General features: G+C 48.8%; 3 protein-coding genes across 3 annotated transcripts; 2 read left to right on the forward strand and 1 right to left on the reverse strand.

The window, feature by feature from the left end:
* Nucleotides 1-330: 330 nt before the first annotated feature.
* Nucleotides 331-12,269, reverse strand: GCC1 (GRIP and coiled-coil domain containing 1). The gene is made up of 2 exons (XM_006184741.3): nt 10,811-12,269; nt 331-9,454 (listed from the first exon to the last, which is right to left on the reverse strand). The coding sequence occupies exons 1-2, from the start codon at nt 11,840-11,842 to the stop codon at nt 8,159-8,161; spliced, it is 2,328 nt and encodes a 775-aa protein (XP_006184803.1). The 5' UTR covers nt 11,843-12,269; the 3' UTR covers nt 331-8,158.
* A 2,523-nt stretch (nt 12,270-14,792) lies between these two features.
* On the forward strand, nt 14,793-17,801 carry ARF5 (ADP ribosylation factor 5). Its single transcript, XM_032483277.1, has 6 exons — nt 14,793-14,996; nt 15,513-15,593; nt 15,941-16,050; nt 16,508-16,579; nt 17,084-17,209; nt 17,313-17,801. The coding sequence occupies exons 1-6, from the start codon at nt 14,930-14,932 to the stop codon at nt 17,397-17,399; spliced, it is 543 nt and encodes a 180-aa protein (XP_032339168.1). The 5' UTR covers nt 14,793-14,929; the 3' UTR covers nt 17,400-17,801.
* Nucleotides 17,802-19,480: 1,679 nt separating this feature from the next.
* FSCN3 (fascin actin-bundling protein 3) lies at nt 19,481-27,138 on the forward strand. Its single transcript, XM_006184740.2, has 7 exons — nt 19,481-19,725; nt 20,736-21,432; nt 21,749-21,867; nt 23,732-23,891; nt 24,357-24,527; nt 24,852-25,057; nt 26,965-27,138. The coding sequence occupies exons 1-6, from the start codon at nt 19,582-19,584 to the stop codon at nt 25,055-25,057; spliced, it is 1,497 nt and encodes a 498-aa protein (XP_006184802.2). The 5' UTR covers nt 19,481-19,581; the 3' UTR covers nt 26,965-27,138.
* Nucleotides 27,139-27,446: the final 308 nt, after the last annotated feature.

Genomic DNA, 27,446 nt, shown 5'->3' on the forward strand with positions numbered 1-27,446 from the left:
AAAAACAGATGAAGTGCTCTGTGCTTTGGAAAAACAGGTCTCTTTGACAATGAGATGTGTATCTCAGGAAGTCTTTTTGAACCCAGATTCTTGCATCTTCCCAAACACAGTAAAGCACTAAAATCAATAACTGAGATATCTATTCCTCATGACTAGCAGTCACCTTTTACCAAGGGGTACGCTTGATCACACATTGTCCCCAACCAAAAATCATAAATACACTGGCTTCTCCCCTCTCCCTTTAGATCAGTCCCCTCAGAGCCATTGAAAGGCTGTCTCCTGGGCTACAGTTCTCAGTAAGACCCTGAATAAATCTTAAACTTACAGTTCTTATGTTATATGTTTTTCTTTCAGTTGACAATCACAGCATCACAGACACAACATTCTGGCAGGGAATGCATAATCGGAATTTAATCATGAAGAAATGTCAGCCACACTCAAAATGAGGAACCTTCTATTTTAAAAAGTGGGGGAAGGCTGTATTCTCTTAAAATGTCACTGTCATAACAGACAATGAAAAGGTGAGGAACTATTCCAAATTAAAGGAGACAAGAGAGACATGACCACTAAATGCAATATGTGATCCTGGACAGGATCCTCTATTAGAGGGTAAATCCTATAAAGGATATTACTGGGTTAACTGACAAATTGGAATGCAGATGGTGGATTAGATTATAGAATTGTACAGACTTTAAATTAACTGAAGATGATAACTACATTGTAGTTACATAAGACAATATCCTTGCTCTTAGGAAACAGTCACAGGTAAAGAGTAAAGGGCCATGATGTATGCAGTTTATTGTCAAATGACCCAGAAAAATATATATATATGTGTGTGTATAGAGAGAGAGAGCAAAGGATAAAGCAAATAGAACACAATTTGAACAACAAATGAGTCTAGGTAAAGAATATATGATTGTCCTTTGTATTGTTCTGGAAACTTTTCAGTAAATATGAAATTATTTCCAAAAAGGTCTTCTTAAAGTGGGTAAGCGCCACTGTCAGCCCACTTCACTTCAAACTCTACACATCCCCCTGAGTAATCGTATGCACACGATGCCTGTGTCACACCGCAGACACCCAAATCTTTCTCTCTACTCCACACTGGGCTCTTGAGTTCCCAAACTCTATGACAGTTGAGGGGACCTCCAATTAATTAGTGGAAGCAGCTAACATAGTTTAAGATGTCTTGGATAATGGAAAGCTTGAGAGCTCTGCATTTTAGTTCTTAAATTATACACCTACTATGATAACCGCTGAATACAGAAATGTTCTATGTCTCTGAATAACCTCTGACTTTAAAAAGTTTTTACCTGCATCATTACATTAACAGTGATATTTTCCTCTACTTTTCTCCCTTCCTGCCCTTTGGGGTTGGGAAGAAAAACCCACAACATAAACCAAAGCATGTGCCATTCAATACTATCCTCCAAATCCTCATGGACTATTTATTGCCCGTTCTGAGAAATATTTGAAAATGCACTGAAAGCTGCATCTGTCTGCATCTTGTCTTTTGTAAATGACCTCACGTGTAAATTCACCAAAGAAATACTACATTAAAAAAAGAAATGTTTGAGGAGTTATTCTGTTTTCCTGGGTCTTTCCTGTGTATACATGTTATTAAACTTTGATTTTCTCCTGTTAAAAAAAAAGTTTGAGTTCTCTAACTTTTTAGACATCTTTACCCAAGTGTGCCCTGAACGTAATACCCTTCACCCTGAAGTCATCTCCTTTCTTCTCTGAGCCGGGCACCATTCCCCTCCTGGTTGCTCAGGTTGGAACCTAGGAGTCACACCCCCTTTGCCAGGATCTGGGGACAGGAGGACATAGAACCTGCTGGCTCTAGAGCCACGTGTGTCTGTTAGAGCCGTGGCAGAAAAACAGAAGCTGTGCATGCCACCCACTAGACTCACCTCCTAATTCCAGTCTCAGGGAGAGCCTCAAGTCCCTCTGGAATCCTAGTTGCAAAAGAAACTGACAAACATTGATTTTAGCTTTCTTGTCTCTGCAGTTCGGGAAGACTGAATCAAAAGGAAGACAGAAGGAGTGCTGAATGAGCTAATCTGCTGTATCTGCTACATGTCCCCACGCCCATCCTCACCACCGCTGCCCGTCCATGTGGCTAATGCCAGTCAGTCCTAGTCTTGCAAAGCTCCATGTAAGTGTCACTTTCACTTTAGTTCCCTGATTCCTTGCAGACTGAGTTCAATGTCCTGTCTTTCCCTTCTACGCCTCCATTATAGCACTTGTCACACTGAGTTACAGTCATTAATCTTTGAGCCTATATCCTGTGCTAAGCATTGATACAGTATATTTCTAGTGCTCAGCACAATGCCTGGGATAAAGTAGAAGTTCATTATATGTTTGCTGAATTGAGCACATAGTGATATAACTTCAATGTTCCAGGCTGCCCCTGGAAGTAGGTTAAAATTTAGGTTCATAAACACTAGCACCTATGGGTGGGGGTTCCTGGGTAAGTTATCCTTAGTTGGCTGCATCAACAGCACCATTCTCCTGGATCTCTTCCTTTTCCCTTCTTGCATCTCTTTAAGAGACCCAGGAACAGCAGCAGGAGAGGAGAGGGAAGACTCAGACATCAAGAGAGCGGCTGCCTGCGGTTCCCACCGTCCCTTGGCCTCAGTCCTGAAGACTTCCTCAGAGTCTCCTTGAGAAATAAGGTAATGGAGGTGCCTATTCTACAAACCCCTCAAGTACAGGGGTCCGTTAAATATAGGGGCACATGGCCAGAAGCTTCCTGCAGGGGTGCTCAGCTGCAGCAAGACCTGAGGCCCACGGTTTGCCTTGGCGCCTGAGCCTTTGAGCACCTGCCACATCCTGTATCCTCCTTTTCTCAGTGATCTTCCTCATAGCTCTGGAGAGGATTCCCTGATGGGACCAGGCCTAGCTCCCGAACTCCTCTAACAACCGAAAGAGGCTATTTTACCTAGAGTCAACTCAAGTCATATTCCCAGAGACCTAGAGAAACAGCACATCCACTGAAATGGCCAAAGAGAAAACTAGTGGGAAAACAGCACAGTAGGGGAAAGCAACACCGGGAAACACTAAATCTCTCGCTCTGAGCGTGCAAGATTGGTATCTTCCATCTCATGTTCATTCTTTCAGCTATTTATTGAGCACTTAGTATGTGTCAAGTTATGACAAGTCCTGAGAGCACAAAGATGAGTGGGGCCTGGGACATGACCTTGAGGAGTTTAGAAAGTTGTCAAGGAAACAGAGAAGTAAATATTAAAATGAAAGTACAAGAAATGACTGTGCCAAGATTGTAGGAATGAAGTGCTGAAGTACCTCTGGGAAGTACCTGGGCATCCCTGGGTGTCAGAAAAATCAGCCTAGAGGGAGTGATGTTGCAGCTGAGTCTGAAAGGACAGGACCATACTGCAGAGGGCTGCAATGGGGTGGGTGGGGAGAGGAGGGACTTCGAAGGTAGAGGAAACCGTGTACCTAAGGATCCTAGGTTTGGGAAACATAAACTGACCAGGTGATCCAATGTAGGTGTTCAAAACCAACACAAACAGGCTTGGCCTCCAGACTCCTCCAAATCTCCCCTCAGCTGGCTAAGGCTCCAATTTTGGCAGACATTCCAGTGGACAATACATGATGCTCGACAAGGATGCCCACCCAAAGGTGGCTTCATTTTTGAAAACTGACAGCCATTGAACTAAGAGAAAGATAACAGACTCTGCTGTGAACACTAACCCCCAAAATAATTTGGCTGTATGGGCAGCACAGCCTCGCCTCATAAAAAATTTGCATGTAATCTGCATTTAAAAACTCATATTCAGATAAAGTGGTGTCAGTCTTCAGACTCATTCTCTCAGATACGAAAGAGAATGTTTGGTCCCTCGGAGGTAGCCCACAGGGATAGATGAATTTACAATGAACCAGAGATGGTCTCCTTGCTGAAGTCAAGGAACAGGGTTTCCTACTCATGAGGGTCACTGGCCTCCAAGCGGCCTTCACTCTTGTGGGCTCCCTGCCCTGTGGGTTTGTCAGAACCTTTGCTATTTAGGTTATTCAGGAGATCTGGGCCCCAGGAAACACAGGCTGGCACTACTCAAACTCACATAAAACTGACTGGTAACCAAAAGTCCATTTCACAATTTTCCATGTGAAAGAGCTCTGCTGTTACAAAAGAATGAGGCTTTGGAGAACTTATAGGGCAGTTGGTTGCCACTGAAGAGACGACCACCTGCACAAGGATCCCTCCAACCCCATCCCAAGCCAGAAACACAGCCCCTGAATTCCTGGAGCCCCACGCTCTCAGGATTCCACGTTGCCCTCTGCTGGGAGACAGCACAGACAGCAGAGAGCTGGGCCACTTGGTTCAGATTAATGTGTTTGAATCCCAGTCCTGCCATCACTGACTCTGGGCCTTGGGCAATTCATCCTGTAAAGCCTCCATTTCCTCATTTGCAAAACAGATTTTCTTCACAAGACGGTTGCAAGGATTAAGTAAAATAATGTAGGGAAAATGCTAGCCTCCAGCTTCCTACCAGGCACCTGATAAAAGACAGTGGTTATTTTTCCTTTTGTTTACAGCAACAGTTGTGGCTAAGAAACACCGGACTTAAATCCAGAAGAGCTCAGTCTGCCAATTCTGTCAATTCTTGGGGAAAAAAAAAAGAAATTAGTGTGTTTTAGTACCTACTTTATTTCAAATACTGCAGTGGTTCTTTATGTACTTAATTTGTTTTTAATCTGAGAACATAACCCTAAAACAGGTATCATTATTCCCACGATAAGAAAATTAAGTTCAGAGAGATTATGCTATTTATCAAGGTTACAGAGCTGGCAGGACATTGGACTGAGATTCCAACCCAGAATGTCAATCTAGTTCCTTGCTCCCAAAACCATCAATCGGAGGTAAATAGGCTGCCTGGGAGAAGCAGGGGAAGAGACTGGAGAGGAGAGAGTCAAGGAGGCTGAAGACTGGGCAAAGTAACCCATTCTTTAGGATTCTACTTCCAATTCCCAAAGCTGTTTCCCAGCTTTACTGAAAGTTATGGTTGGAACAACCTATAGTAATAGCTGATACCCACCTCTCGTTTTGTTAGAATGATACCAGTTTCAAAATTAACAGTCATCTGGAACCTGGGGGACAGAGCAGAGAGCTCCAGGGCTCTTGTGAAAAACCAGTGTTGCCTGTTCAGCTCTATAATGTAGCACTGGCTGCAACTGACAGCTGGAGACTTTTTCTCCATTTGAAGCAGCCCAGCTCAGCCAAGAGATCAGTCTCTCCAACCCTAGCTGCCAGCTATGGAGACAGGCCCTGACCCTCCCACGTCCTAAAAAGACGGGCAAATACCCAAACTAAGCTGGCTTTGGGGTTAATCAGACTTGGTTCAGACATCTACTTGTTACATGATCTTGGGCAAACCTAACCTCTCAGGCTTTGATTTCTCATCTGTGAAATGGGGGATAACACATGCGAGGAGTAAATGATATAATGGGTGTAAATGGCTCAGCAAGGTGCTGGCACCCTTGACAAGTTACAAAGACAAAAACAACCCTGGGACAGCAGCTTCACAAGACAAAGCTGAGAGCCTCAGAGCTCTGGGTAACAGATGGGGACTTAAAACATCAAGGGCGTGATTATACAGATGTTTATGCCCCAGATCGGAGGTACCCAATAGGACAGACAAAAAAAGAAGAAAGCAGAAAGCTGCAGAGTTATCAGCTTGCCTTCTCATCCTTTTCTCCCTCCATCTCTTCTTCTCAGTGATGGTCCTGATTTGCGTGATAATTAACAAGTACAGTTCAGTCTCATTTTCTTATCGACACACCCCGTGCACTGTCTGATATTCTGGGACCAGAGCCCAAGGAAAATTTATTTTCCTATGTCCGATCTAAATTCTTCCTCTCTCTCCCTTTCCTTTCTTAGAGTATCTAGCACAGGCAAACCAGTCAAGTAAGTGGAAGATGTATCTGAGGGAAGGGGATGTGGAGATAAGGAACTTGTGTCCTTATGGGTAGGAAGGGACCAAGTCTTTCCCCTTCAGCTGGGAGCATTCGCCGCCTTCTGTAAATCAATACGTTAAAGTATTAATCAGAAACTGACTTGCTTCTTTGCTCATTTAATATCTTCTCAAAAGTCAAAGCATGGAATTATTCGTCCGAGGAAAGCACGTGTGACTATGGATCTTTCTATTCTGTCCCGAACCACTGAGCAATAACAACAATCACAGTGTATCCTACGTTGAAGGGGATCAGGTGAGAAAATTAAGAGATGATGATGATAACGATCATTTAGTTTAGCAAGACATTCTGAGAAACTTTTCCAGGATACCATGAACCCTGAAGTATAAGAAAGCACTCATAAACAGATTACTTCTAAAGTTTAAAGCAGTAATTATGGAAGTTTCAAGCCGGCCCATTAAACCCATGAGAAAGCTTTTTCCAGCATAGCTGCCTATACACAAACACATACACACAATTCCAGGCTAAAAAATTTGTGCTGTAATTGAGGCAATTAAAGCACTGAGGTATTCCTCCCCAGATTCAAGCTTCTGGACTGATATAACGAAATATTACTATCCTTTCCACATCCCTTTCATTTACCATTTACATTCACACTCTATTTGTGTCCAGATCTAAATGCCATTAAGGAAGCACACAGGTCAGGTTGGTCAGGTTTAATGATTCCATGGTTTATGTTATTATCATTGAAATACATCACTTCTGCTCTGTTAAGTCTGCTTACTGGAGATAGTCCAGGTCACCCAGGCTCCCAACCAGAACATTTAATCAAGGTCTTTTGTACCCCAAACCCTTACAAGATTGCTATGATGAAATAACAGAAAGATACATTAGTCAGTGGCAAAGCTTTGGTCTTTAGGGTCCAAAGATCTCTACAACCGGCAAGGACACATAGGGGAAAGCAAATAGGGAGGTGATCCTGCTTGAGCTCAACTTTTCTGAGTCCCTCCTTTAATAGTAGTATGTGTGGGTCAGATGAAGCTCATGGACTGAAACTCTATTACCTCTCTAAGTGAGTGAGCAAAGTACCCTGGTGACAGTAACGCCCCAACATCGTGGCAGCAGGGACGTGGAAATTTGGCCAGAATGCTATCCACCAAGCAGCAAGTACTCCAGCCCGGCCTCAGCTGAACCTCCACCACTTTCCCGTGAGGGTCACAGCAACCTTCTGGAATCCTCTGCAGCAAATCTTCCTCTTCTTCCCTGTCCCTACAAAGGCAGAAACAGCTGAAGGAGAGCAGGAGGAGCTAATTCTTTGTATCTAGGCAGGACCAGTTTCCTGATCGGACCCCTCTCTATAAGAAGCTAGAATTTTTTTCTTAATGGAAGTTCAGCATTGAGGAAAAGATAGCAAAGTCATTCACTCACAATCTCAGGCCAGCCTTGGGCAGAGAGGTTCAAGCAGAAACAAGTGTGAGAGGTCTATTATAACCCTGCCAGGCCAAATGCAGGTCCCCCGGGAAATCCCTAAGACCCAACCAGTGCTCGGAGCTCTCTCTAGGATGGTCACAAGCTGTGTGCTTTGTCCAGACTGATTAGGTCATACCCAGCCCTACCTAGACCAAGCTTCCCAATTCCAGGATGAACTCACTGCTCCTCAGCCCTCTGGACTAGGGAACAATCTGTCACTATTTCAAACTTCCTGGTCTCCCTCCAGCCTGGATTTATGGCCCCAGAGAACTGGGGCAAGAGGGGACCAGACTTAAGATTGTGACGGCATGGAGTGAACAGCTGGTTCTTGTGTGTGTTTAGAAGTTAACTGGACTCCCTTTGGGGTCACATGTACTCTGAGCTCTGCGCTAGGGGTACGATATTAAAACCAACAACAACAAAAATCTTATTTTAAAAGACTCTCAATTCCCCAGCTCTTACACCTCTCCATCCTAGCCCCTCCACCCTCCACCCTCCCCTCACACACACACATCACCACCACCACCACCACCACCACCAGAAGACGCTGACCCAATACTTTTAGTATCTGTAGGGCCATGGATAAAATAGCATTAATGGCATTTGGCAGAAAATCTCATTCCACACTGAGGAGTCCTCCCAGTTCAACACAGTGAAGAAATGACAATGTAAGAGAAGAGGCAGGAGAAACCAGAGCCTGTCCCTTCCCACATAAGAGGCACAGAAATCTGAGGAGTTAGTGCAAACGGCATCATCTTTTGCCTGAAGACCACCAACTACCACTGGTTGGGAGCCGCATGATTACTTGTTTCTCCTCTGGACTGAAGTGCAAGATAGTCAGGATGGCTGTGAGCGTCTGCTGGCGGCCCAGTGTGTCCGGCAAGGTCAGGAAGCGGTAGATGATGTTCTTGAGATACTCCAGGTTGGCTCCCTCCCGACTCTGGTCCCTCATGTTCTTTTCGATGTGGCTCTGCAGGGCAGCGACCTCCTCCCGATGCCGCTCCCCCTGCTCCAGCAGCCGATCCTGCAGCCGATGCACCTCCACCTCCAGCCTGTGTTTCTGCTTCCTCAGCGACGTGATCTCCACCTCCTTGCGGGCCAACTGCTCGGCGTACAGGAAGAAAGTGGGCTCGTTGGCCGCTGCCAGCTGCAGGGCTTGGGTCAGGCTATCTGGGGAAGACGTGTCACCGGGCTCCCCAGGACCCACACCACCCACAGGGCTTCGGCGTCCCGGCAGCCCGGCGGACAAGGCCACCGAACGCAGCTGCTCCAGCTCCAGGTCCTTCTCAGCCAGCACGGCCAGGGCGCGGTCCCGCTGCTTGTGCAGCTCCTCCTCCAGCTTCAGCGTGCGGTCCCTGAAGTCCAGCTGGCTCCGCTCCAGCTCCTGCCGGTGGGCATGCTGCAGCCGGGCCAGCTCCTGCTTCCAGTCCTCGGCCTCCTGCTGGTGCTGGCGCTCGAGCTCCTCGCAGGACAGCCGCAGGGAGATGTACTTCTCCTTCAGCTCTGTAAGCTGCTCCTGGGCTTCCTCCAGCTCCTTGCCCAAGTTGCCATCTCTGGCGTTCTTGCTCTTGAGGACCACCTGGGCCCGCATCTTGTACCTCTCAAACTCCTCCTTCAGCTGTTTCAGCTCCTGCTGGTAGTAGAGCGCAGTGGCCTTTTCCCCGTCGGCAGCCTCTGAGCTGGGGATCATCTCTAGGTCACAGAGCTTCTCCACGTCCAAGGTCACCTGGCTCTTCCGGGCTGCAACCTGCAGCAGCCTCTTCAACTTCTCCATCTTGTCCTTCAGGACGTTGACATCCAGGCTGGAATCCTCTCCATGGCTGTCCAGAGGGGATCGGCTGGAGGCCGCTAGCGCCAGCGTCTTGTTCTCCAGGTCCAGCTGCAGGATGCGCTCCTTCAGCTTCTGGATGGCCAGCTGGTCCTTCTGCTTGGCTTTCTCATACGTGCCTAGCAGCTCCGACACCTCGGATATTTGATTCTCCAGGGCCGCCACCCTCTGCTCTTCCACCTGTGATTGCTGGCGTAGCTGATCCTCGGCAAGGGCCGTCTGGAAAACAAGGGAACAGGTGGACATGCAGCCAGACAAGACATGAGGCCGGATGGCAAACTGAGAAAGCAAGAAAGGGGAGCAAAAGGGTCACGGGATGGAGGTAGCCTGGTAAAAACGGGAACTCGGAGTTCTCCTGTTGATTTGGGAGCTAACCGAAGCTCCTATAACCTGTTTAGGTTCTGCTCCCAGACATACAACTACCAAACAATATTAAGAATCTTTGTAGATCTGCCGCTGTTCTGTGTTTCTGCTTTCTCCTCTCATACACCAAGCTCATAAACAAAGTGTGTTCTTTGTTAACCATGTGCTTCCCCAAATCCCATGAAGAAATCATATGACATCCTTTCCCTCTTTCAATATTCCTAGAAGTTCAAAACTGAGTTGGATCTCTCCCCACACTGAAAGGAGGCACTATAAAATAGTGTATCATTCCAGATGTGGATTGCCTTCCATATCAGTAAACAAAGGAAGTTGCAGCCATCAAGCCAGCAGCCCCTGCAGCCACCCCTCAACTGTGCACCCTGAAGATTCAGGATACAGAAAAGCAGGACCCTGGCGCTAGACAGTCAAGGTACATATCAAAGGAATGATTTCAGTGAGCCCAGACTCCACATCTTCCCATACATAGAAAAGAGCTAAATTCATTAACTTGAGATGTCTGGTTTTCTTTAATTAACAGTAATCTTCTGATGTTCCGACTACCTGGTTTTTGTTGCAAAACTCCTATACAGCCTGGCTCCTCCTACCTCTTCAGAGCAGTCCCTGAGAGCTATCTGAGAGGCTATCCTCCAGGCCTAAGTCCTCACATTTGTCCACCAAATACAACAAAATTAATTCTCAACTTCTAGGTTGTGCTTTTTTTTTTTTTTTCCCAGTTGACACAGACAAGGCAAATACTGACTGCAAGCAATTACACGAAGTTATTTTGTCTGAGAAAATTCTCTTTGCCCCCTTCGGTCACTCACCTATAGGCATATACCGCTGCCTATACAGGCATATCCCTGTAAGCATACACTCTACTTTTCACTGCACCGCTGCCCCTCTACTGCTTCACAGAGCACAGCTGGTAAGACGCCAATGCCCAGATGTTCAGAGCTGTCTGGCTCCAACCCAGCCTACACTCAGAAACTCCACACCCTGTCAGAAGCACACTCCTTTGACACTGTCAACACCACACAGAAAAGGGTATCCCAGGACTCACAAGTGAAACTTTCCAAATAGCGTGAAAAATCGACAGTACTGCCATTTAGTTCTAACTACCAGATGAGAAAAGAAAAGAAAACAAAACAAAACCCTAATATTCCCCCACTTCAGGCTAAATGACTAATATTTGAAGATGATGAAAATAATTACCTTCCTCATTTCCTGCTGCAACTGAGCCTGGAAATGGCTCTTAAGGCAGGCGGCCTCTTCCTGGAGCTCCTGCAGCCGGGGGTCAGGCCGATTCTTTTCCTCTCGAAGAGCCTGCAGCTCGCCTTTCAGCTCCTCCACCTCATGGGTCAGCTGCTTGGTCTGCAGTTCAAACCCCTCCATCTGACCGGCCGCATAGGCCCGCCCAGCCAGGGCTTCCCGGGTCTCTTCCAACCGGAGCTCCAAGTCCTGGCGCTGAGTCCTCTCCTCCTGCAGCAGTTTCTGGAGCTCACGCAGCATCAAGGCATGGTCACTCTGCTCTTGGGCCCGATCGTGCTGTTGCGTGATAAGTCGGGCTTTGGTTTCTGCTATCTGCTCCTGCAGCCCCTTCAACTCTCCCTCCAGACGACCCCTCTCCTCCTCTGCCTTTTTACTGGCATCCTCTAAGTCCTGTTTCATCTTCTTTTTGTCAGCCAGATAAGAAGCTTCCATACGGGACTTCTCCTGGGTGACCGTAGCCAAAGAGCTGGTCAAAGTCGCTAACTGAGTCTTTAGCTGGTGCAGTCGTTTGTCCACCTCCCCACCCCCAGACGGTCCATCCCCACTACTACTGCTAACACCACTCTCCGACCCGCTAGCCTCTTCGAACTTTGGAGGTGGCAGTCCGCGGGCCAGTCTGTCATCTTCTACCCCAAACTCACCCTTGGTGCTGGTGAGACTGGCCGCAGTATCCAAGCTGGTGGCGGTCCCAGTGCTATCCTCGCTGTGAGTGGAGCATCGGTCATCCACGGAGTCAGGAAAGGTGAGGCCTTGAGGCTGGACACTTGCGAGGCCCACATCCGCCTCGTGGGATACGGACAGCACCTTGATGCTGGCCTCCAGTGCCTCTTTCTCTTTCAGTAGGCTTTTATAGGCGCGGACTACATCCTTGAGACGTGCCTGGTACTGGAGGAGCTGCTTCTTCTGAGTTTCAATGGTCTCCAGCAGGTCCTTCTTGCTTGGGCCGCCCCCGAAATTCATCCCAAACTTCTCCATGAGGGTTCAGGATGGGTTGCTCCACGTCAGCGTTCGGACAGCCTGGGAGAGGGTCACGAAGCCGCTGGCGGGGGCTGTAACCGACGGGGACAGAGTTGTCCCCGCAGCAGCACATCCACTCCTCACAGCTGTACTATACCGGATGCTGGGCGGCGGGGCAGCCTGGCAGAAGCGCCCGCCAGGACCCCCGGCTGGAGGGCGCGGTTGGGTCCTATCCTAGAGGCGGGGCGACGGTGGCACCAGAGGGGCACACTGCCAGGGCTCGCCCGCACTATCCCAGAAGCCGCTCCACGAGACCTGCTCGCCCGGGCCACAGCAGCACTCAACGGCCCTCGGCGCACGATCTGCCGAACGTTTAAGCTAAGCGTAGCCCCATCCGACTTCCTAACTCTAGCGGCGCGACAACGGCGCTTCCGGGTCCGCTGGAAGTGACGACAGCAAGACGCCTCAGGTCCCGCCCCTAGGGGAGCGAGGTGGGCAGGGCTACTTCAGCTGGTGGATTGGAGGCGGCCTGTTGAGAAGTCAGCCCGGATGAGAGCTGGTTGCTCCCCATCAGAGCAGAGAAAGCAAAGTAGCGTACACATGAGTGATGTTGGTTTCGAGAGGGCGCCTGAGCTTGCCCTAGGGCTATGATCAAGGAGGGGCCGGGGCGACATCGCACTGAGTCTTTACTAAACACCGGAGTAAAGGACAGGCCCCCAACGTTTGTGGGCTCAGTACATTTGTCCCTAAAGAGCAACAATTAAGACTCCCATTTAGATCACGAAAATGGCAGCCCTGTCTAGGACAGCATTTGGCACCTAGTAGGTGTATAGTGTAGTACTTATTAGCACCCTTCCTAAGTTCTGCTGAGTTGATTCAACAAATATATAGAGAGGGCACCCTATAGCCATGATGTCCATCCTAAGTACCAACTACATTTCAGGAGCTTCACAGGGGTTTTGCTATTTAGTCTTCACAATAATCCTGCTGAATGGGTATTATTAGCACTATTTTATAGATAGAGTAACATGAGGCACCGAGAGGTTAAGTAACACGCCTAAGGATGAGTAGTGATTTCCCATCTAACTAGAGATGAGGGAAACAAGCATTGCAGGCAGAGAGAAAAACTTGCAAGGACTCCAGGGGGATCAGAGAGCCTGGCTCACCTGAGGAAACACTGAGAATCATTTCAAGGAGTAGCTTAGAGTATATGGAGGAGGTGACAGTAGATGAGGCTGGCACAATAAATGAGGACCCCAATTAAGGTATTTGAAATTGACCTTGGGTGATAAGAGACTTAAGGATTTTCATCACAAGAGTGGCATCAAGTCTCATATGACATTGTAGAGACACCAAAGTGCAGAAGGCCATTTTCAGTCATGGGAATGAGAGAGTAGTGAAACAGAGCACTAACAGGGATGGGAAGAGGCTAATTAAAAGAGCTAAAGATGTAGAATTGACCTGACTTGGGCACCACCAGTTGTGTTATTGTATCAGGACTCTTTTAAATGTGCTCTTCAACCTTGTAAAAGCCTTCTTAGGAATGCAAGTCTAGGATTGAAAAGTAAAAAAGTCATGTACTCACTCATACCCAGTGCCCAGAGTTTGTCTCTTTACAGACTTTGAGGGTCAGGATGGAGTAGACCCAGTTTCTTAGTAGCCCAGATAACATCCAGCTGCATCATAGAAAACATTCAAGATGCATTACCTCATCATTTTAATCTTCACCATAACCTCATGAGACAGGACAGATACTAGTCTCCTTTTCTAGATGAGAAAATGATAGGTTGTGAGTATTGTTGAAGTCAAGCCCTCAACAACAACAAAAAAAAGGCAGAACTGAGATTTGAACTGAGGCCTGCAACAATGGCACATAGTAGACACTCAATAAATAATTGTTAAATGAGTATATGAAGGAAGAGGGAAGGGTCTCTGATTCCCAGATCACCTTACCATGTCCAGTCCATAAGCAATTGATCCTAGAAGCCCACTGGGAATCCTGAAGAGGCAAAAGGCCTGCCCCTGCTCCACTGAGCAACCAATTAGTCCAATCAACCCAGCCAACATTTCTTAAGCATATGTTAAGTGCCTGGCATTGACCCAGTCTCTGACACAGAAGAAATTTAAATTAATTCCTATGTTGCTATTTCCCCCCAGATGCTAAGTTGAGTGGGGAAATAACTTGTTAAGTTCTTTGGTAAGAGCATCACAAAATCCTAGATAATTGTGCATTAAAAATCTAGGTTCCTAGGTCTGCGGCAGTGAGAAAGGAGCTTCAGAAAGGCTGCCTGGTGCGACTGAAAGGCATTGTTTCCAAGGGCCATTGAGGCGAACTGTTAAGTTCTCCACTATGCAGGAGTAGGGTCTACGATCCCGCCACCCGGAACTGGGGCTCTTTCACAGGTTCTGCTGATTGGAGCTCTATGGAACAGGCGTTTTAAGGAACCACGAAGGCCAGCTATCACTCGGGCATCTTCTTCCACCTCTGGAGCACTCCTCTGGAGATTCTGTGGTCACTGAACCACTTGCTACGTTCAAAGTCCCTCGCTGGGAGCCGAGAGGACAAAAGAGGGCTAAGACATCAGCACAGAACTTCCGCTCCCTCCCCGGGTGGGTGGTACACACAGTCGAGGCTGCTAGTTACCAAGAGGTAAACCGGTGAGCAGAGCGGACTGGAAGGAACAAACCAAAACCCAGGGCCGGCCACTGAAGATAGGGGTGGAGGGCCGTTATGGAGCGTTGTGGGCTTTCTTCGGCCCGGATTGCCGATTCAGCAGCCACAGACCTGACAGGCGTGCTAGAAACAGTAGGAGACCCAGACCCTTTCAATCTTTAAAGTCGGCGCGCGACCCGGAGAAGCTGCGGAGATTCACTCGGCATGGGTGTCTCCCAGAGTCAGGGCCCGGGGGGGCGGGGGCGGGGCTAAGGGCTGGGTGGGGCGGAGCCATGGCGGGGGCGGGCCCGGGGTGACGTAGGGCGGGCCAGGACGCGCGGAGGCGGCGGCGGCACCTCCTCCTTCTGCTGCTGCGCCCCATCCCCCAGCCGCCGGCCGGTTCCAGCCCGCACCCCGTGTCGGTGCCCGCGCCCCCTCCCCCCGGCCCCGCCATGGGCCTCACCGTGTCTGCGCTCTTTTCGCGGATCTTCGGGAAGAAGCAGATGCGGATCCTCATGGGTGAGGCAGATCGTGCGCGCGGCCGGGACGGGAGCGTCGGCCCCCGCGCAGCCCTCCCGCCCCCGCGTCCCTCCAGCCCAGCTCACCCGGGTCTCTGACCCCGAGTCACCCAGCTCCTAACCCCCTGGGTCTGCTACTCTCGGGTAGGTCGCAGTCTGCAGCACCGCCCCCGGGGCCTGAGACCAGAAGCTGCGGGCCTGGGTAGGGTGAAGCTCCCTCAGCCCGAGCTGGGCTGGCAAGAAGGGAGGATTCCGCCCTTGGAGACGACTTTTAAAAGGAGCGCGGCCCTCCTCTTGAGCCTCTTATCCCTCAGTCCTCTGCCACCTCTCGCCCGCTTGGGGGGCAAGAGTTGGCGCTCACCACCCAGCCTGCCCCCGAGGCCCTGAAGGTAGATAACAGCGCGCACCTGGAGGCTCTCCGCCCCCGTCACCATCAGCTGTCCTGGCCTCTCCCGTTCCCTGGGCTCTAGGGGGCTCCCTCGCTCCCATCTCCATTCGTGTGTCCCTCTCGTTGCAGTTGGCTTGGATGCAGCGGGCAAGACCACAATCCTGTACAAACTGAAGTTGGGGGAGATTGTCACCACCATCCCCACCATAGGTGAGTCCGGAGGCAAGGCCGGGAGGAGCGGGAGCGCGGAGGCGGGCCTTCTCAGGATCTGTTGCCCATTCTGCCCAAGGCCCTTATCTCTTGGTAGGGATCTGACCCTGACATCAGATACTGCTACCTGAGAAGTGGGTCAGGGTATCTTTACGTGCAGGGTGGTGCCGAGGAGGGTTAGTTATGACCTAGCCCCGCCCCGTCCGTGGACTGCCGGCCCTCTGGGATTCTCTTCCTTTGAGCCTTGATCGCTGCCTTCTGGTTTTGTGTCCCTGCTGAATCCACAGTTTTCGTGAGTTCCTTCCTAGCAGGACTTTTTTCTCCTATTTTTCCCAATCAATCTGCAGGCTTCAATGTGGAAACAGTGGAATACAAGAACATCTGTTTCACAGTCTGGGACGTGGGAGGCCAGGACAAGATTCGGCCTCTGTGGCGGCACTACTTCCAGAACACTCAGGTTGGGGCTCCTCAACCCCAGAGGAAGAGGTATTAGGGTTAGGAAGACTGAGGTGATGGCCCAGGCCAGGAAAAAACCCTTACCTCCTTCTCCCTGCTTTTATGCTAGCCTCTCCTCATCCTTCACACTGGCCTCAGTCTTCTGAGACTTGGCCACCTTAGACTTCTCCTGAGAAGCAGAATTCTGAATCCTCGCTGCCTGATTTAGCTCTCATCACATGTCTTTCCCTGTTCCCTTGCACATCTTGTAGCTAGACTGCTCGCCTGAGGGCAGAGGCTGTATCCTTTGCAGGGTGTCTTCAGTTTGTGCTAGGACATCTGCAGAGCTGTAATGGAAGTTTACTAGATGAGAAGGGTTTAGACACAATGAAAGATGAGCAGGAGAGAGAAAGAGCCAGATGAGAATGTGTATGTCCCAGGCACCAGTGATTGCTCCTCCTTTCTTCTGTCTCACCCAGGGCCTCATCTTTGTGGTGGACAGTAATGACCGAGAGCGGGTCCAGGAATCTGCTGACGAACTCCAGAAGATGGTGAGCACCCAGCGCCCGGGGTCAGAGGGGTCTCTGTGCTGGTGTGAGAGTCAGGAAATTCCACAGGCCTTGAATGTGCGTCCCTCTTTGTGGACACAGTCATAGGAAGTAGCTCACCCTGTTTTGAATTGAGGTCAGGTAAAAGGTATAGGACTTACTTTTCCCTTGAATTCTCTCACATCTTCACACCTGGGTCTGAGAAGTTGGTGAGGAGAGGGGAATTATATACATGGTGGAAAGAAACACCCTCTTACTTTATTGCTTTTCCATTTGGAAACTTTTGTCATTTTGACAAGGGCCAATACTCAAGTTAGAAAAAGGCCCTTTCTGGACTTCAGGCCAAAACAGCCTCAGGCTGATTTATAATTCTCTGTCTTGTGTTCGGCCGTAGACAACACAGTATTCTATTGTTCCCACAAATAGGGAGCTCCCCTACACAGCCGGGAAGAGGGAGCTAGGGGGCCCCCCTGGAACCCCAGATTCCACCCCCTTCGCCTCTCTTAGCTGCAGGAGGATGAGCTGCGGGATGCGGTGCTGCTGGTGTTTGCCAACAAGCAGGACATGCCCAACGCCATGCCCGTGAGCGAGCTGACCGACAAGCTCGGGCTACAGCACTTGCGCAGTCGCACGGTGAGGGCCTGCCTCTCCCGAGGGAGCCCCAGGCCGGGGCAAAAAATAAAGTCATCTCCCCTTCTTCCCTGCTCCTGACCTCTTTTTTTCCTTCTCCCCACAGTGGTACGTCCAGGCCACCTGTGCCACCCAAGGCACAGGCTTGTACGATGGTCTGGACTGGCTGTCCCACGAGCTGTCGAAGCGCTAACCGACCAGGGGCCGGCCCCTGCTGCCCGGAAGCTCCCGCGTGCATCCCGGGAGGACCAGACTCCCGGACTCCTCAGGCCGTGCCCCTCCCTCCCAGCTCCTCTTCCCCGGCAGACACAGGCCTCTGCTCCGGCTCCTGCCTGCATGTTCTCTCTGTTGTCGGATCCTGGAGCCCGGCTCTCTGGGCACGGAGTGGTCCGCTCTCCTGCCTGCTGGGAGCTGTGGAAAGGGGCTTCCAGGGCCAAGGCCCCTTCTTCCAAAGGAGGAGCAGAGATCTGGGTTTACTTTTGTTTTTTCCATTTTGGGTGTACCCTTGGGGCCAGGTGGGGAGGGAAGGTGAGGGCTCCGGGTGGTGCTATGATGTGGCACTGGATATTGAGTAATAAATTTGCTGTGGTTTGTACGTGGTGTTGTCCATAGCCTAGAGGTGGGGGGCTGGATTGTTGGCTGTAAAGAGACAATATAGGGGAGGCTCAAAGCAGCTAAGGGTGCAGGTCCCACCCCCTCCACTGAGTGGGTGCGTGCACGCGCGCGCACACACACACACACACACACAATCACTGCCCTCATCTAGCCCAGCTCCTCCGTCCTCATTCTCGAGGCTGGAAGTACTTTAGGGGCTCCAGTGGAAGAAATCCCATTCCTTCCCCAATTCCAAGGAGCCTTTTCTGAGGGTAACAGGCTCTGCCTTCGTGGTTCCATAGGCCACACAATCCCATTTCCCATCCATCTCCCAGCTACTTAGAGCAGTGGTTCTTAATGATGACTGTGCACATTAAAATTTGAGGGGCAAGGAATACTTATTAAAAATAAGAGTCCTGAGGTGCACTTCAGAAAATGTGATTCAGGGGGAGGGTATAGCTCAGTGGTAAAATGCATGCGTAGCATGTACAAGGTCCTGGGTTAAATCCCCAGTATCTCTGTTTAAAAATAAATAAATAAATAAATAAATAAACCTAAAATTACCTCATGAAAAAATATTTTAAAAAGGAAAAAGAAAAAAATTTTTTTAGATGTGATTCATCAGAACTGGTCTGAGGCCCAAGAATATGCATTTTGGTGTTTCTACCACTCGTAGCCTATTAGCCTTGTTTTATAAAACATTGTTAGGGCCTGGGGGATTACGGCCCCTCATTGTGCACCCCTGAGACTTTCTACCTGTGAAGACTTCACCTACGGGGAAGAGGAAGATGCGTGTACTGGACCAGGGCTGTGGGCTATTCAGGTATGGCTCACTCTGCCCATTTCTCTTTGCATCCTAGCAAAGCTTAAACAAGACCCACTATCACCATGATTATTTCTTTTTCCCTTTGTCCCTTCTTATTTCATGTCGGTTTCTCCAAGTTCTGAGGTGGTTTTCTCCATGGGCTTTGTAGGTAGTGAATCCTGGAGGCGGTTGACCAGCAGAGACTCCTTCATCAGGGAAGGGCGGGTACCCTTAGGGGCAGCCCTGGCTGTCTGTCCAGCAGCAGTGCACCTGGGGACTGTGAGGAGGGTGTTCTGTGCTCCCCCAACCTGGGCCATTCTCCTTACCCTGCTCCTGAGTCAGCCTTTCCTGACTGACACGAGTAATTGGATTCTTGCTGGTTACCTAGGGTTTCCTCACACTCCCTGAAAAGTACCCTCTGAGACATTTTGGTCTCATTCTCCCAAGGGCCATAAAAGTTAATAGATTTTTCTTGGATATCTTGAATTCTAAAAACACTTGAACCCCGTGGGATCCAGGCAGAACCCACTTCTAAAGAAGAAAGAGGCCGGTTTCTATCCTGCCACTGAAATGAGAAACAGAAGTGGAGAAGGGGAGGGACTTGCCTGAAGTCGCAGGTGGTCACTGGCACAAGCTGAAGTTCTGCTTCCCAGTCTTAACTCGGTGCCCTCGGTGCCTGCAGTGAGGTGGGAGGATAAAGCCAGAGGCCCCGGACCCACTTCCTCTGGCCCGTGGATTGATGTTGCTGAGCCAGTCCTTTCCCCTCTGTGGTGGGATAAGAGGCAGACCTCACAGTCACAATGCTCCCGGGTCACAGAGGCACTGGGCCCCAGGCCGGCCTCTGCCCGGGAAGTTCCCTCTGGGAACGTCTTCTGGTGGGTACTAAGGGCCTGATTCCAGGCCCTATGGCCTGTGGAACCTCACCACTGGGGGGAAGGCTGGGCCGGACGGAGTCATCACCTGTGGTGCCGGCCGCATGGACGAGGTGGAGTGGATGCCAAGACAACCCAAGGCCGAGGACCTAAGGGTTGGGCTCATCAGCTGGGCAGGATCCTACCTCACTTTTGAGACATATAAGAATACGGTCACTGCTACTGCAAAGGGTTTGGGCCGGAGACAGGTAATGAAGCAAACCTGCACTGGAACCATTTTTCCCAGTGGCCAAGCTGTGTGGGGGGGGGGGGGCGGTGGTGGGGAGATAGGGGGGCACTTTTAACCTAATGACTTACTAGCCTCTGCCATTGCCGGGACAAGCCAGGCTCATCTCCCTCTCTCTAAGCGTGTTGCATGAGGGGAAGCCTCAGCCCTGGCTTTGCTACCTTGTCTTGCTCTGGGTGCTCCCAACCCTCTATATCAGCACAGAATGATTGCATTATCACAAAAAGGAGAGGTGGAGAGCCCAGACTAGCAGGCAGAATTGTGGACATCCGGGGGAAGTTGGATCAGTGGAGTTACTGCAAGGTCTATGTTTCCGTTCTGGCTATAGTTTGAGAATGGGGTACTTTAGAAGCCATAGGAGAGTTGGTCTTCTTTTGAGAGAGTGATGGAGGCACCTCCAGGCTGGTGCTACAGAGAGGCAATAACAAAGTCCTCCCACTTAAAACAAGCTTGATCACAGCTGAAACAGATTATTGCATCTCGGCTGTCTGTGCTTCCATCCTCATCCCCGGAGCCCAGGCCTGCCTGTAAGAGGTCTTGCTTTTCTCCTGCCATGTTGGAGAGGTGGCCTTTGGAGGTGGATATGTTGGCTAAGTGTGCTGTTCAGGGGCAACTATGAGAAGAGAGAAGTAAGACTTAAACCGAAGCATTTATTGGAAAGTTGGGTATTTAAGGAAGTGATTAAGGAAGAAAGAGGGAGTTTTACCTTCTGTTGCCTGAAAGGGTTGGGTATCTAGAACTTCTCCTGGAGTCTTGAGAAACCTTATAGCTCCAGTGTGGAGGTGCCCTAAGATCTTTGGATTACCACGGGATGAGAGGGTAGAAGAGTGGACAGTAAGGAGGCCGATGTGGAGGGAAGGTGGATGTTCTCAGTGAAGGTGCTGGGGTGATACAGGGGGTGACGGTCATGGACTCCCCAGTCTAATCTCTTGGCAGTACTGATTCCCCTCTTCTTCCTCCCGATGCCTCCAGACCTGGGAGATCCTAGTGAGCAATGAGCATGACACACAGGCTGTGGTCCGACTAAGAAGCTTGCAGGGCCTTTACCTTCTGTGTGAGGCGAATGGTTCTGTGTGCTATGGCCGGCCAAAGACAAGCCATCATGGATGTTTCCTACTCCGTTTCCACCGCAATGGTAAATGGACCCTCCAGTGCATAATCAGTGGTCGTTATCTGGAGTCTGATGGCGAGAATGTTTTCTGCACTTCCCGGGTCCTCTCAGCATACCACATGTGGACCCCCCGGCCAGCCCTGCATGCCCATGTAATCCTCTACAGCCCCCTCAACCACTGCTATGCCCGTGCTGACCCCACCATAGGCAGAGTCTGGGTGGACACACCAATTCCCTGCCTAGAAGAATGTGGCTTCCTGTTGCACTTCCAAGATGGATGCTACCACCTGGAGACCTCTGCACACACCTTCTTGTCCCACTTAGACCGGCTGGTCTCCGAACCCTCAACACAGACAGCTTTTCACATGCAAGTGCGGCCTGGAGGGCTTGTGGCACTGAGCGATGGGGAAGGAGGCATGTTGTATCCACAGGGCCCACGCCTGCTCCTAAGCCTGGGTTCCAATCCACATCGGGGCGAGGAGTGGTTCATCCTCAAGCGCTGCCCTACCTGGGTCAGCCTCAGGTCAAAGACTCGGAAATTTCTCTCCGTCATCTACGGCAAGTGCTAGGTCCAACACAGCCACAGAGGGAGGGAGGGCTGGAAGAGGAAATTGTGTTTGGGATCAGTGAGGATTCTGAACCTACTGATAAGGAAGATCCTGAGGTCCCAAGAGGATCTCTTGTGCCATGAAGAAGGCCTTTAAGGCAGAGGCATGGCTTTGAGGGGAAAGTGACCTGGGTCTTCTCCAGCCTACTATGGTCCAACAGAAGGTGATGAAGGCTGAGGAAGGAAAACAGAGGGAACAACAGCCAAAAGTATGGCGGAGGAGCTGAGACTAGACTCAGGCTTCTCTGACATGTTCTTCCTCCACAGATACTGAGGTGTGTGCTGCCTCTGAGCATGTAATCCCAGTGTCCTTGTTCCAGTTTGAATGTGATGGCGAGAGCCCCAACTTGCAGATTCGTTCAGCCAATGGCTGCTACCTGGCCCAGGTAAGCCCTTGACTTTCTGAGCAGGGGACCCCTTAAGCCCTGAGGTCTCCCTCTCTAGACACACTTTTTCCTTCTTTAAGGCAGATAGTCAGATGGTGAGGTGAACTATGGAGGCTCTTGTCAATAAACATTCATTTTCATCCAGTGGGCCCACATTCATCCAATGGGACCTCTTGTTTAAAAAAAAAATCTTAAAAAAACTTTATCAAGGCATAATTTACATACAACAAAATGCACCCATTTTAAGTTTACAGTCAGATACGTTTTGACAAACATGTATACTTATGCTATCATGTCACAACCATAGCACAAGTTAGAGAATATTTCTCTCACCACAGAAATTCCCTCTTACCAATTTTCAGTCAGTTTCCCTCCACTCTGACCCTCCCCACTACCAATAATATATATTCTGTGACTATAGATTAGATTTCCTTATTCTGCAAATTCATAGAAATGGAATCATGCAGTGTTATGGTATATATGCTTCTTTCATTCTACATTTTTTTTTCTTTTTGGTTCATGCAAAGCTCTCTTTTTTTTTTATTAACTTATTTTTTAATTGAAGTATAGTCAATTTACAGTCATTTCACATGTTTTTGAGATACAGCCATGATGTCACATGTATCAATAGTTCATTCTTTTTATTGCCGGATAGTATTCTATAATCCTACTCATAGACACAAACATAATTTGCTTACCCATTCACTTGTTGATAAACACTTGAGTGGTTTCCAGCTTGGGCTATTATGAACAAAGTTGTTATGAACATTCAAGTGCAAGTCTTTTTGTAGGCCTATACTTTCAGTTATCTTGGGCAAATACCTGGGAGTGGAATTACTGGGTCATATGATAAAAAGTGTGTTCAACTTTTTAAGAAGATAATAGGGGGAGGGTATAGCTCAAGTGGCAGAGCACATGCTTAGCATACAGAAGGTCCTTGGTTCAATCCCCAGTATCTCCTTCAAAAAAAGGTAAGTAAACCTAATGACCACCCCCACCAAAATAACTTTTTATGAAGATATGAAGCAGTTTTCTAAAGTGATTGTACTATTTTACATTCTCGCCAGTAATGTATAAGAGTTCTAATTGCTCCACATCTTTACCAACACTGGGTATTATCTATCTTTTTGATTTTAGCCACTCTAAAATTAAAAGTGTAATGCCATCTTATTGTGGTTTTAATTTGTCTTTTCCTTATAATTAATAATGTTGAGCATCTTTACATGTGCATATTGGCCATTTGTATATTTTCTCTGATATACAAAGGTGAGGTGTCTGTTAAAATTTTTTATGCATTTGTTATTGGGTTGTTTGTCTTATTATTGAGTTGTAAGAGCTTTTATGTGTTCTGAAATCAAGTCCTTTGTCAGATATATGTATTGTAAATGTTTTCTCCCAATCTGTGGCTTGCCTTTTCATTTGCTTAATAGTGTCTTTTGAACAGCAAGTTTTTAATTTTGATGAAGTCTAATTTCTCTATTTTATAAATGGTTAGTGCTTTTTTTTTTGTCCCAAGACATTATTGCCTACCCTAAAGTTGCAAAGAATTTCTCCTATGTTTTCTTCTAGATGTGTTATAGTTTAGATTTCAAATTTATGTCAATGATCCATTTTGAAATGATTTTGGAGTCCGAGCCAAGGGTCATTTCTTTCCATGTGGGATACAGCACAGACTGAAGATGTGGTAGAGCTGAGGCCACAACATATTTTCCAAAAAGCATCTGAGATCATAAGCGTACCCTGGAAGAGTAAAAAAAGCTAGTGGGTGTGTTGTGAGAAAGAGGGTTTAAGAATAAAAATGATGGGAGGAAAGCTGAGATTTTGGGTCCTTGCTTCCCTTCTCTTTTCCTGATATTTTTTCCAGAGGCGTCATAGGACAATTTTGGCTGATGGGCACCCACTGGAGTCTGACACCTTCTTTCGTATGCACTGGAATTGTGGCAGGATCATCCTACAGTCTCCCAATGGACGCTTCTTGGGCATCGCACCCAACGGCCTGCTGATGGCCAATGCCACCATTCCAGGTGAGCGAGCAGACCCCTGCCAAGTTACTCCAAGTGGGAGATGCTTTCAGAGGAAGCTGGGGATATGCTAGAAAGACCACTGGATTTGGGGTCGGAAGATTTGTATACTTGCTGAGTCACTGAATTTTCATCATCACTTGGGCAAACCACTTCTCTGCTGCTCAATTTCATTGTCTCCATCATCAGTGTAGGTGATAGCCAACCTGTCTGCCTCACAGAATTATCATGAGGAGTAAATAGATTCTCACATCTCAAAGGAAGAAAGAATATTAAAATTTCTTGGCCTCCGTGCTGTACTCAGGGATTTCACAAACATTTCACAAGCACCTCACATAAGACCTGGCACATAGTAGGTGTTCACGAAATATTAACACCCTTAGTGCAATTAGTGCTCCTCTTCCTGTTTCCATCAAGGAAAGCATTTAGAGGCAGCCCATCCAGATAACTCCTTCCTGTTTCTTTCAGGCCCAAATGAGGAATTTGGGATTCGATTAGCCAACCGTCCCTTCCTTGCCTTGCGGGGACGGTACGGGTACGTGGGCACCTCGTCCGAACACGACCTCCTGCAGTGCAACATGGATCAGCCTGACTGCATTCACCTGCTGCCCTGCCGCCAGGGCATCTACCACTTCCAAGGTGAGCATCTGCACTTCCTCACCCCTGGGTTCACCGGCAGGCTCGGCCTCAGCCCAGCTCTGACTTCAAGGCCTGCCCCTCAGGGCCTGCTTATTATAATAGAAAAAACAGAGTTTCTGTTGGTTTTCACACTTCAAGGGCCCCAGAGTGGCTGGGCAGAATAGAAAGCAGCCCTCCTGGGTTTCCATGGAGGGTCCTGCCAACACAGGCAGGGTAGGGCAGTCAGGGAGGGCTGGCGTGCCTCCTGGGGGCCTCCTCGGAGGCGGTACTGTGGGCGACTCCCCTGCAGAATGGCCCACCAACCTGAGCTCTTCCCCACCCCAGCACAGAGTGGCTCCTTCTGGTCAATAACGTCCTTTGGCACTTTTCGCCCTTGGGGAAAGTTCGCCCTCAACTTCTGCATAGAGCTTCAGGGCAGCAACTTGCTCACGGTGCTGGCACCCAACGGCTTCTACATGAGATCAGACCGAAGCGGCACCCTGGTGGCGGACAGCGAAGACATTACCAGAGAGTGTATTTGGGAATTCTAGGTAAAGTAAAGTGGGTAAGGACCTGGGGGTGGGGGAGCAGGAGGAGAAGAGAGGAGTGTGGGGAGGCAGGTGAGGGCAAGATCAAAATGTACCGCAGGCTGACTTCTGTCCCACAACTCCAGACGTTTCTCCAAATCTGTGCCTTTCCTCAGGACTTCTAAACCTAGACCAGCGAGAGAGGAGGATCTAGGGTTCTCACTCTCGTGTCCTGCCGACACGTGCTTGCAAGCAAGCCTGCAGGGCACAGGACGAGGTGTACTTGTGAATCTAGCTCTCCATTGAGATCCGGAGTTTTGCCCCATTTATAGGGAAGTCAGGTAGCTTTGGGGGTATCTTTTTCACCCTATGCACTTTCTATTCCCACAGCACTGGATCCCTGGGATGCTGATGGCTCCCAGATATCTATCTGCGGCACTGACCCTTCTCCTAATCTCACCTAACATCATACCTTTCCAACTTCCTGATTGACGGTTGGCTTGACTTCATCCTGCCATCCCCTCAAAATCAGCCTTGTCACCCTTCCCTTCAAAGGTGATTCTTCCTGTCCTCCCCATGGCCATCGAGAACACCACCATCCTTGCAAACGCTCAGGCTCAAGACCCATCACCGCCTCTCCTTCCTCCCTTTCATTCCTTTCACCAAACCCTGAAATGGGTACTTCCTTAGCAATGCCTCTTGAGTGCCTGCTCCTTCTTAATTACCATTGCCAGTCACTGCAACAAGGGCTCGCCAGCAGCCCTCCCTGTCACCAAGCCCATCTTCTCCACACCAAGTTCCCTTTCCTAAGGTGCTGCCTTCATTCAATCGTTCCCTGCTCACAACTCTTCAGGGCACCTCACTGCCCTTAGCCTGGCCCCTTCACAATTGACATCTCTTTCCTGGCTTGGGAATTCATGAAGATGTTGTGGAAAGAGATTCAGTTTTTTGTTTCTGTTTTGGTTTTGACAGAGGTACTGGGGATTGAACCAAGGATGCCATGCATGCTAAGCATGCCCTCTACCACTGATCTATACTGATCCCTGCAAGAGATTCAGTTTTGATATTATATAGACCTGGAACCAAAACTTTCTACTAGAGCTCTAACCCCACAGAAATTGCTCTAACACTTCTAGGCCTTGCCTTCCTTGTCTGCAAAATGGGAGTAGTGTCTACTACATAGGGTGGTGCGAGGGTTCAATGACTGCATACATCTTGACAGGGATCCCCATAAATGTTCACTCTTTTCCTCTATTTTCTACCAGTTTTCTACACAAGCCCTTTAACTGTGGCCAAATTGGAGGAAATAAAATGAAATTCCACTGGACCTCTTTTCTTACCTATCCCTTGAAGCATTTGGATTGAACTAAATTTCTCAGGCTCCTTCAAGGCCTAGCATTCTAGTAGATGGTGTAGCAAAGTGGTTAAGAGCTCATTTCTGGACTCCAAACTGGGTTCTAATTAGATTTTAGAAGTTGTAGTTTGACCTTGGGCAAATGAACCTCTCTTCGGTTTTTGTTGTTGTTGTTGTGGGTGAAATGGGAAGATAGCAATTATCTTGTGGGATTGTTCAGTTCCATGAGATGATGATAGTGAAATGCTTAGTACACAGCCTGCCACCCAGCACCCTCTCACCCCATCAGAAGCCTTCCCCAACTCAATCTGAATTCTTAGTAAATCTTTCCTATTAACTGTAGTCTCCCTGTGAACTCTAATGGTATTTTTTTATATCATTCACTTGATTTTTAAAAATTATTTCTATTGCCTTTTCCTATAAGTTAACCTCATCTATGTCCTTGTGATCCTTCATCAAGAATGGGACAAATCGCTTTATTCTCTCTCTTCCCACAGGATCTCACCAGGTTTTCTCCTAAAAGCTAGAGATCAGCAAATGACTGACTGAAGGTTTCTATTTCCTCTTCCCTCCCCAGGTCAAAGGGATGCCACCTACCAAAATCCAAATCCTGCAGGAGAAACTACTCCACTAAACCAAACAGGAACCCCAGAGTCAAGATCCACGAGAAGAATATCTGTTATACAACTTTTCCCACCCAGTTTAGCAAAACACCTGATTCGAGCAACAATACATCACAAAAGGCCACCCCCAAGACCCTGGTGTGCCTCTGACTTGAGAGCAGGGGTGTGGATGTGGGTAGAGACCGAGGCCCCAGGCCACTCCAGCTGGGTTCTATCGAGAAGAGGGGAGACTAAATGGTAACCTGTCCTTCCACTGCTTCTCATGCCTACCAGAACCACTAGACTTTTCCCAGTGACCCCATGAGGAGCTAGCCTTGCCAAGAATCCAGACATGAGTAGATGTCCTTTTGGTTTAGAAAGAATGAAGGATTATTAGTCCTATGGGCACAGGGTAATGGTGGTAACACCGTTATGCCTGTATGACTTACCCTCCCTC

Source organism: Camelus ferus, chromosome 7, assembly GCF_009834535.1.
Source record: "Camelus ferus isolate YT-003-E chromosome 7, BCGSAC_Cfer_1.0, whole genome shotgun sequence".
Taxonomy (NCBI): domain Eukaryota; kingdom Metazoa; phylum Chordata; class Mammalia; order Artiodactyla; family Camelidae; genus Camelus; species Camelus ferus.

Coding starts and splice junctions, on each gene's coding strand:
- GCC1 (XM_006184741.3), bottom strand. CDS start 11,842: ATGGAGAAGTTTGGGATGAATTTCGGGGGCGGCCCAAGCAAGAAGGAC. Junction 9,455..10,810: donor TGCAGCAGGAAATGAGGAAG/GTAATTATTTTC, acceptor CTTGTTTTCCAG/ACGGCCCTTGCCGAGGATCA.
- ARF5 (XM_032483277.1), top strand. CDS start 14,930: ATGGGCCTCACCGTGTCTGCGCTCTTTTCGCGGATCTTCGGGAAGAAG. Junction 14,997..15,512: donor GCAGATGCGGATCCTCATGG/GTGAGGCAGATC, acceptor CTCTCGTTGCAG/TTGGCTTGGATGCAGCGGGC. Junction 16,051..16,507: donor ACTACTTCCAGAACACTCAG/GTTGGGGCTCCT, acceptor TGTCTCACCCAG/GGCCTCATCTTTGTGGTGGA.
- FSCN3 (XM_006184740.2), top strand. CDS start 19,582: ATGGACGAGGTGGAGTGGATGCCAAGACAACCCAAGGCCGAGGACCTA. Junction 23,892..24,356: donor GGCCAATGCCACCATTCCAG/GTGAGCGAGCAG, acceptor TGTTTCTTTCAG/GCCCAAATGAGGAATTTGGG. Junction 24,528..24,851: donor GGGCATCTACCACTTCCAAG/GTGAGCATCTGC, acceptor TCCCCACCCCAG/CACAGAGTGGCTCCTTCTGG.